Raw genomic sequence first — 10517 nt, 5'->3', positions numbered from 1 at the left:
TAAGCTGTCTGGTACCTGGCACTGGTGATTTAGAACAAGGGAAATATTGACTTGGACTGAGAGTTAGATAAGAAGCCGGTGGAGGGTATGGATTCTGGATTAGCTGGTTTGATTATAAAAGGTACCCTCAGAGTGAGGATGGATGGAGTCCTTTGCTATCTCTAGGAGGGGTAATCTCTTCAGATTAGGAAGGCCCGTAAATTGTCAAAGCATTATAAAATATAGAAAATAAAAACATGATTAATACACCTTCTCAATTCTTTATAATCTCTTCAACGCCACCTCAGTCACTGTCTCCCACAGTCATACTCTTGACCTTGCCAGCGCCTCCCACCCTCTAATTTCCACCTCCTTATACTTCTACTTGGCTTACTGTGGTGACCCCATTCCAACTGGGCCAGTAATCTTGCCTTTTGTGAAGTGCATAGAAACAGTGCTGGGCACATGGCATGCACCATTTAAGTGTTAAGCACATAAATCACTCCCACTGGTCCTCACCATCCTCCTCAACAGCTTAGACTTCCTGGTCCACCACTACATCATCACTTCTTTGCAAACAGCCCCACCTCCCTTGCCTATTGCTCCCCACTCTGCACTTGACTTTCAAACTCCATCTACCTATCCCTGGCCTGAGTACCTGAACACTGTTGGAGAAAATCGCACAACAGTACTAACTAGTCTCAAATCTCAAACAGGCACTCAGTTCTCTACAACAATTATTACATTTTCCTGGTGGATTCTTTCTCCCCCTTCCAATGGAATTTTCCCTTATTTTCTGCTTTCTTTAAGCCTTCACCAGGCACTCCCCTCTACACTTTTCCTCCATAAGTCACTGAGGAGAAAAGAAGCAATCAGATAAAAGCAACCTCATCTTCCCATCATGAAACCACTGGCCTGGGCCCAGTGACCACGGGTCTCCTCTGTTCCCAGCTTTATTGAGATATAGTTTATACACAACACTAAGGTTAAGGTGTGCAAAGTGTTGAGTCGATAGCAGCTTCCCCCTTGTTATAGTGTAGAATTGGTCCTGATCTCTCTTCCTCCTCCCACCCATGTCCTCTTCCTACTCAAGGAATTCCTTCCTGTGGGATCCCCTCTCCCTGGGACCTTCCATTTGTCTCTCTCAATGAGATCATTTCAATAATAATATTTCTCAGTGAGATAATTATCATAAACATGCCATACAAAGCAAAACCCTTCTTAGACGCTATCTTTCACAGCTAAAATAGTTGGCTATATTCCCTGCCTCCACTTCCTAACCCCCTCCTCCCATTTTCTCGTCACCCAATCAAACTATCCTGCTCACCTTCCAATGAACAGCTCTTTTTTTTTTAATTAAATTTTTATTGTTCAGATTACATTTGTTCCTCTTCCCCCCCCCCCCATAACTCCCCTCCTTCCAGTTCCCGCCCCACCCTCCGCCCTCACTCCCCACCCACTGTCCTCATCCATAGGTGCACGATTTTTGTCCAGACTCTTCCCGAATCCCCCATTCCCCTTTCCCCCCCAAGAAAAGTCAGGCCATTCCCTTTTCTCTGTCCCTGATTCATTATAATCACCAGTTCATTCTGTACATCAGATTATTTATTCACTTGATTCTTAGATTCACTTGTTGATAGATGCATGTTTGTTGTTCACAGTTGTATCTTTACCTTTTTCTTCTTCCTCTTCTTAAAGGATACCTTTCAGTATTTCGTATAATACTGGTTTAGTGGTGATGAACTCCTTTAGCTTTTCCTTATCTGTGAAGCTCTTTATCTGACCTTCAATTTCTGAATGATAGCTTTGCTGGATAAAAGTAAATCTTGGTTGTAGGAAATGAACAGCTCTTGCCTAAGTCACCAATGACAGGCCATTGCAGTTAGAATATAATGCAAGGGCCTAAGGCATCCTAGTCCCCGCCAACTACATTGGAATTTTTGCTCTTCAAACACACTCTCGTTCCTGTCCTTGGGCCATGGAACTGTCTGTCTTCTCTGCTGGGACAACTTTCATACAGATCTTCATCTTATCCTCCCCATTACTCAGGACTCAGCCCAAACGTCACCTCTGTAGAGAGAGGCTTTCCCTAAACACGTAGCTAAAGAATCTCCCCACCCTATCACTTTTATCCTAGTACCAGCTTTATTTCTTTAGTAGCCTTATCCCTCCTGGAAATTACCTTATTTTCTTATGTTGCTAAATAACACATTAAATCAATATTTTGACTGCATTGATTCTAAAAGAAACCCTATCTCCATTAGCAGTCACTCCTCATTATCTCTCCCTCAGGCCTTGACAGCCTTTCTGTTTCTATAGATTCGCCTATAGATTTTGAACATTTCACATAAATGCAATCATACAACATATGGCCTTTTGTGATGAGCTTCTTTCACTTAGCATAATATTTTCAAGGTCATCCATGTTGCAGTGTATATTGGCATTTCATTCCTTTTTATGACCAAACTAGTGGCCCAGTGCATGGATTAGTGCACATTGAAAGGAAAATAATTAGAAGAAATATTTTAATATTGCTATTTGCCCTGTCTCTGTAATGGACGCTCGTCGCAGTCTGTGGGGCAATCGGGCCCCACCCAGCTCCCTCAGCACCTGGGAGCTGGGTGGCAGCCCGCCCTCCGCTGCCCTGACTGGTCGCCATCTACAGGGCGATCAGGCCCTGCTCCCACCTGCCTTGGCCTGGCACCACCCACTCTCCTGCTCCACTATCCCACCATGGTGCCACTCTCATCGGGCCCATCAGGGCTAGCAGTGCCTCCATTGCTGCCTGCTGCCAGTGCCACATCACCGACGCCCACCATGTTCCACGCCGCCCCTTGGTGGTCAGCACACATCACAGCAAGCGGTCAAACTCCCGGTGGAGGGGACAATTTGCATATTAGGCTTTTATTATATAGGATAATATTTTATTGTGTGGATTATACCATACTTTATTTATTTATCCATTCATCAATTAATGGACATTTGGGTTGTTTCCACCTTTTGGTTACTGTGATTATATGTGAACATTTGTGCACAAGTATTTGTTTAAGTACCTGCTTTCAATTCTTTTGGGTATATTCCTAGAAGTGAAATTGCTTGATCATACAGTAATTCTGTTTAACTTTGTGAGGAGCTGTCAAACTATTTTCTACAAGGGCTGAACCGTTTTATATTCCCACCCATAATGCACGAGTGTTTCAGTTTCTGCACACTCACACATTTATTTTCTGTTAGTTTGTTGTTTTTATGACCATTCTAGTAGGTGAAGTAGTATCTTACCGGTAGTGTGGATTTCCTAATGATTAATGATGATAAACATCTTTTGATGTTCTTGTTGGCCATTTATAAATCTTATTTGCCCATTTTTTAACTGGGTTGTTTATCTTTTTGTTGTTGAGTTGTTAGGAGTTCTTTACATATTCTGCATACTAGACCCTTACCATATATATGATTTGCAAATATTTTCTCCCATTCTGTAAACTGTCTCTTGACTTGTTTTGTCTTTTGACTTTCTTAATAATGTTCTTTAATGACCAAAAGTTTTTCATTTGATTAAGTCAAATTGGTCAACCTATTTTTTAATATATATATATTTTTTATTGTTCACAGTAATACAAATGTTCACCATTCTCCCACATGTACTCCCCCTCTGCCCAGCCCCTACCCCTCAGGCGTTCACCACCCTATTGTCTGTGTCCATGGGCTATGCATATCCTATATAATAAAAGGGTAATATGCAAATTGACCCGAACAATGGAATGACCGAGAACAACCGGTCACTATGATGCACACTGACCACCAGGGGGCAGACGTTCAATGCAGGAGCTGCCCCCTGGTGGTCAGTGTACTTCCACAGGGGGAGCACCACTCAGCCAGAAGTCAGCTCATGGCTGGCCAATGCAGCAGTGGTGGCGGGAGCCTCTCCCGCTTCTGTGGCAGAACTAAGGATGTCCGACTAATGGCTTAGCATTAGTCGGACATCTCCCAAGAACTCCCAGGCTGCCAGAGGGATGTCTGACTGCCAGCTTAGGCCTGATCCCCCAGGAAGTGGGCCTAAGCTGGCAGGTGGATATCTCCCAAGGGTTCCTGAACTATGAGAGGGCACAGGCTGGGCTGAGGGACCCCCCTGCCAAGTGCACGAATTTTCATGCACCGGATCTCTAGTAAGCATATAAGTTATTTGGTTTATCTCTTCTTGTCCTCCCAACTCCCTGATATATGTCAGTCTGCTCCATATCTCCATGTCTCAGGTCTTATTTTGTTGATCAATTCATTTTGTTCATCAGATTCCACAAATAAGTAAGATCATTTGATATTGGTCTTTCTATGATTGGCTTATTTCACTTAGCATGGTAGTTTCTAGGTCCATCCATGCTGTCTCAAAGGGTAAGAGAACCTTCTTTCTTACAGCTGCATAGTATTCTATTGTAAATGTACCACAGCTTTATCTATCCATTGATCTATTGATGGTCACTTGGGCTCTTTCCAAATCTTAGCTATTGTAAATAATGCTGCTATGAACATAGGGGTGCATACATTCTTTCTGATTGGTGTTTTGGGGTTACTAGATTTAATAAATGAATTCAGCAAAGTAGCAGGATACAAAATCAACACCCAGAAATTGATGGCCTTTCTATATACCAATAATGAACTCTCAGAAAGAGAAACTAAAAAAAAAAAAAAAAAAATCCCATTAAAAAAATAAAATAAGATATCTTGGAATAAACTCAAGGAAATGGACCTCTGTGATCCATCTCCAGCATGGTCAGCTTTAGATGGGATTTGCTGAATTTCCCCAGGGCAAACAGAATGTAGGGAGGAGGAAAGAGGATGTAAGAACAAAGGGCACATGGGCCAGCATCATGGTAGAAACCGCCTGAGGGGCCTGCTTCAGCTGGACAGGGGGAGGTGGAGGCAACTAGAGAAGGCCTCAGCTCAATTTTTTTAAATTGCCCAATGGGAGACAGCAAGACATAGGCGATGTATGAGGAAACAGGTGACCCCCATGGTGCTCAGCCAATGAGAACTGGAGGAGGGACTGAATAAATGGGCTATGTTTGCTGCCCCAAGTGTGCCTGTATACCAGATGGGATGGACACCCACTCTGGAGAGTGTATTAAAAGTCTCATTTTTGCCATATTTCTATCTCTGAGTCCATTATTTGAATTCAGACAGTTGAGCATTTCTCACATAAACTTAACCAAGGAGATAAAAGAATTACACTAGAAAAACTATAGGATGTTGGGGGGCGGGGTGGAATAGAGGAAAATACAAACAAGTGGAAGTGTGTACCATGTTCATGGATTGGAAGAATTAACATCATTAAAATGTCCATCTACCCAAAGCAATCTATAGATTCTATATAATGCCTATTAAAATACCAATGCATACTTCATTTCACAGAACTAGAATACTCCAAAAATTTATATGGAACCAAAAAGACCCCAAATAGCCACAGCAATCTTGAGAAAGAACAAAGTTGGATGGATCGCAATACCAGATATCAAACTATACTACAAAGCCATTGTAATCAAAGCCTGGTAGTGGCACAAGAACAAACATATAAGCCAATGGATCAGAACAGAGACCCTAAAAATCGATCCACACCATTATGGTCAATTAATATTTGACAAAGGAGGCAAGAACATACAATGGAGTCAAGACAGTCTCTTCAACAAATGGTGCTGGGAAAACTGTACAGACACATGCAAAAAGATGAAACTAGACCACCAACTTACACCATACACAAGAATAAACTCAAAATGGTCAGCCTATTTTTAAAGACACATTAAAAAATTATTATGGTGCCAAAACCGGTTTGGCTCAGTGGACAGACCGTCGGCTTGCGGACTGAAGGGTCCCAGGTTTGATTCCGGTCAGGGGCATGTGCCTGGGTTGCGGGCACATCCCCAGTGGGAAATGTGCAGGAGGCAGCTGATCGATGTTTCTAGCTCTCTATCTCTCTCCCTTCCTCTCTGTAAAAAATCAATAAAATATATTAAAAAAAATTATTATGGAGCCCTAACTGGTTTGGCTCAGTGGATAGAGCGTCAGCCTGCAGACTGAAAGGTCCAAGGTTCGATTCCAGTCAAGGGCATGTACCTTGGTTGAGGGCACATCCCCAATAGGAGGTGTGCAGGAGGCAGCTGATCGGTGTTTCTCTTTCATCAATGTTTCTAACTCTCTATCCCTCTCCCTTCCTCTCTGTAAAAAAATCAATAAAATATATTTTTTTAAAAATTATTATGGAAATATCTAGACATATATAAAATACAGCACAGTCTGATGAACAACCCGCCACCCCCAAACTTGTCATGAAGCTTCAACAATTACCAACATTTTGTCAGTGTTGTTTCATATATGCCTGTTTTATTGTTGTTTTGTTATGGCTGTAATCTTTTAAACTAAATAGCAGACATCATGTCTTTTCACTTCTAAGTACTTCAATATTCATCTCTAGTTGACAAGGGCTTTTTTGTTTACATAAATATCATGCTTCATCCCACCTAACAAAATAAACAATTTATTAATTTCACCTAATACTCAGTCCATATTTCCCCAAAGTTGGGGAAATCTGAATATGACGTCTTTTTTGACAGTTAGTAAACTCACTTAATCAGGACCCTAATAAAAGCCACATGTCGCATTTAACTGCTATCTTTCAAGTCTCCTTTGCCTCCATCTTTTTCATGCCATTGATTTGTTAGAAATACCACATCATTTGCCCTGTAGAATATCCCACATCTGGATCTGGCTGAGGTTACATATTAAAAGCTGTTATAGCATCATTTGCATACAAACAACTGAGCAGCCAAAGTTGGAGTCTCAGAACCAGAACAGACCTTAATAATAACAGCTAATAGTTACATGGCACGGGTTGTGCTGAGCACTATCCACACACGAACTCGTTGAATCCCCACAATTACACTAGGTCCTAGTGACTAGGAGGTAGTAGGTACTCTCATCCCCAATCAATTGGCTATACAGTATTCCAATAAACCTTTATTTATAAAAGCAGGTGGCAAGCGGGACTTGGTGCACAGGCAAGCCCATCCCTGACCTACTCATAGAGCTGCTGGAAGGCGAGGTGACAGATGAGACGCTGCTCTATGGCCTGTACAGTGTGAATCACCTGAGAGGAACTGGGGTGCGGGGCAGAGGGCGTGGTCATTAAGGCCCAGAGCACCCCGCCGGCGGTGCGCTTCCTCCCAGAAAAGCTCACGGCCCGGCAGTCGGGCCGGCAGGGACTCTCACGGAGGCTGGGCTATGACCCGCCTCCTAACCCCGCGGAGCCGCGTATCTTCCAGAGTTAAACCGAGCGGCCAATCCGCCTCCAGGACGCTGCAGGTCGCAGACCACCCGCAAGGCGCTCAGCTGGGGGAGGAGCCTCCTGCGACAGGCCCCGCCCCCTGGCCCCGCCCCTCGGCGTGCTTTGCGACAGGCCCCGCCCCCGGCGGCGTGCTTTGCGACAGGCCCCGCCCCCACCCCGCGGGACACGTTGCGGCGTCCTAGGTTTGCATCGGTGAAGGCGGCGGAGGTGAGCGTGCGGCCCTGCCTGTTCGGTGCGGGCACCCAGGGGCGACCCCCCCCCCCCCCAGGTCCCTTGCGGGTAGCGAGTGGGAGACCCGAGCGGAGCCTGGGGGCCCGGCTGGGAGCCGCAGGAAGTCCTCTCACAGCTGCCGAGGGGTGCGTGCCGACGGGGCGGCCTGGGCGCAGGTGCCGGGCATCGGGACCTGCCCAGGACCCTTCCTTTCCTAGCTGTCTCCTCATCGGAAAAAAGGGCCAGGTGTGTGACTAGGAATTTATTAAAATAAGTGCCCCACGTTCTTATTTGCAGCAACTTACTATCTAATTAAACACTTCCCTCTCACACACACACACACACACACACACACAAACTTTTTATAGACAGGAGGACAGGAAGCTTCAAAAGAAGTTAAATTAATTGTGAACTTTCCTGAAATATTCACATTTGAAATAATGGGTTGCCCGGGATGTTTTTCAAAATAAACCAGTTAGAGAGGGGATATGGGTGGGAGTAGAGATGAAACAAGATTGGCCATGTGATTAAAGTTGATGTAATATTTTTTTCTACTTTTGTATGTTTGCAATTTGTCATTACAATTTTGGTTTAATCCTTAAACAAGGATATGCTATTTTTAAATTGATTTTAGAGAGAGGGACATCGATGTGAGAAACATCAATCAGTTGCCTCCGTCCCTGCCCTGACCTGGGTATGTGCCCTGACCAGGCATCAAACTGGCAACCTTTAGGTGTAGGGATGGCTCTGTAAGTAACCGCGCCTCCCAGCCAGGGCTAAGATTTTTTCTAAAATCAAGTTTGCTGTGAACACCTGACCACCTGTGCTCAGATACTGTGCCTGAATCACTAGTCTGCCAGGGCTGTCATGACAAGAACTGGATGGCAGAGATTTATTTCTCTAATGATTCTAGAGGCTGGAAGTCCAAGATGGAGGTGTCGGCAGAGCTGGTTGCGTCTGAGGCTTCTCTCCTTAGCTTGTGGGTGATCGATTTCTGGCTTGTCAGCTCTCAGGATCTTCCCTCTGTGTCTGTGTCCTAATCTCCTGTTCTCATGAGGACGTCATCTTGGATTAGGGCCCACCCTAATGACCTCATTTTAACTTAACTACCTCTTTAGAGGCCCCATCTCTATAAATACAGTCACATTCTGAGGAACTGGGGTTAAGACTTAAGTATATGCATTTGGGTGGACACAATTCAGCCCATAACAGCCACTTTACTAGTTTGGAATTTTGACCAATGTACTTAGCCTGTCTATGCCTCAGTTTTCACTGCTTTAAATAGGGGCAAATATAGTAATTAGGTCATGGAGTTGTGAGCATTTCATTGTGAGATAATACTTGCAAAGCTGTCAGAATTGTCTAACATACAGTAGTACTCAGTAAGTTGAACATATGCTTCACCTGTAAATTCGTGGTTGTAGCGCTTCACTCGGGTAAATAATGGAGTGAGGCAGTTGGGCACTTACTAGTAATGCTGTGGGAATAAAAGTAATAATCGCAGAAATGATCACGCTGTCCACTACTGTGCCAGACACTAATTGCTTTATGTGTGTTCATTCATTTACTCATCACAGCCACCCCAATGGTGGGTCATTTTCACATGTCTGTTTGGCCAGTGGGGAGGCTGGTGAACTGAGATTGGAACTCGGGCTCTCACCACTGTGTTGTATTGCCCAGGTTAGAAAGGATGTGGCCCTGGGAGGATTTTCAGTCTACAGGCAGACCCAGGGAGCCGTTGGCTGACTTCTCTTTTTCTCGGCCCAGGTGTATAGCAGTGGCAGCATCCATGGCAGGTCCCCTGTGGCGGGCCGCGGCGTTTGTGCAGAGACATAGGACAGGCCTATTGGTGGGTTCCTGTGCAGGCCTGTTTGGGGCCCAGATCTTGTACCACCTCTTCCCAGATCCTGTGGTTCGATGGCTATACCAGTACTGGCCTCAGGGCCAGCCAGCCCTGCTCTCCCCAAAGCTTCAGAGACTCTTCCAAGAGGTGCTACAGGACGTTGGCGTCCCGTCAGGCCATTGCTACAAGGCCTTCACCACTTTCACCTTCCAGCCGGTGAGTGCTGGCTTCCCAAGACTCCCTGCTGGGGCCGTGGTGGGCATCCCCGCCAGCTTCCTGGGTGACACATTGACCAACACTGACCGCCCTGTGATTGTACATGGGCAAAGAGTGGACTGGAAAAGCCCAGAAGGTACCCGGCTGAGAGATGCCCTGACCCTGTCCCATGATGCCCAGAAGTTTGCCTTGGCCAGGGAGGTGGTGTACCTGGAGAGCGGTACAGCTGCCCTGCAGGCCCTGCCGGCCCCAGCTTGCCTGGCAGGAACTTGGACACTGAGCATGAGTGCCAAGCATGCCCTGGGGCTCTATGGAGGCCCCATGAACCTAAGAGTTGCCTTCAACCTGGTGGCAGCAGTGGTAGGTTTTGTGGTTTACGCCTTCTCCACAGACTCTCTCACTCATGCCCTGGAAGCCTGGCTGGACCGCCGCACAGCTTCCATGTCTGCAGCCTATGCCCAGGGTGGAGCGGAGTTCTATGAGAAGGTTCTGTCTGGCAACCTGGCCCTGCGCAGTCTCTTGGGTCCACCCGGAAAGAAGCTGTATACGCCCAGTGGGAACATCATTCCCAGACATTGGTTCCGCATCAAACATTTACCCTACACGACCCGCCGGGATTCCATGCTGCAGATGTGGAGGGCGACACGCAACCCAGGCCACTCCTGAAGGGATCATCTCACGGACAGTTCCAGCTCGTGCAGGCACAACCCTGCCATTGACCCTGGGGGCTCTCTGCACCCACAGCCCAATGTTACTGGAGTTAAACAGCCTGGATTCTACCTCAACCCACCTCTTCTGATCTAAGCGACCTTGGGCACATCCCTTTATGAATCTGAGCCTTGGTTTACTCCACTGTAAATTGGGGATGATGTACACTTCTGGCAGGATTGTGGGTCCTCTGGCCAAAGGGGTGTGGCATAAATAAACGGGATGTCCCTC

At 45.9% G+C, this 10517-nt stretch overlaps 1 protein-coding gene across 1 annotated transcript; it reads left to right on the top strand.

The window, feature by feature from the left end:
- Nucleotides 1–7557: 7557 nt before the first annotated feature.
- Nucleotides 7558–10517, top strand: TMEM177 (transmembrane protein 177). The gene is made up of 2 exons (XM_006098811.3): nt 7558–7765; nt 9287–10517. Exon 2 carries the CDS (start codon nt 9309–9311, stop codon nt 10242–10244), a length of 936 nt encoding a protein of 311 aa, XP_006098873.1. The 5' UTR covers nt 7558–7765; nt 9287–9308; the 3' UTR covers nt 10245–10517.

Source organism: Myotis lucifugus, unplaced genomic scaffold (genome assembly GCF_000147115.1).
Source record: "Myotis lucifugus unplaced genomic scaffold, Myoluc2.0 scaffold_247, whole genome shotgun sequence".
Taxonomy (NCBI): Eukaryota; Metazoa; Chordata; class Mammalia; order Chiroptera; family Vespertilionidae; genus Myotis; species Myotis lucifugus.
This window is presented reverse-complemented; position numbering and strand designations above follow the sequence as displayed.

What these genes read in the sequence shown, in the direction of transcription:
- TMEM177 (XM_006098811.3), top strand. Translation starts at nt 9,309, where the DNA reads ATGGCAGGTCCCCTGTGGCGGGCCGCGGCGTTTGTGCAGAGACATAGG.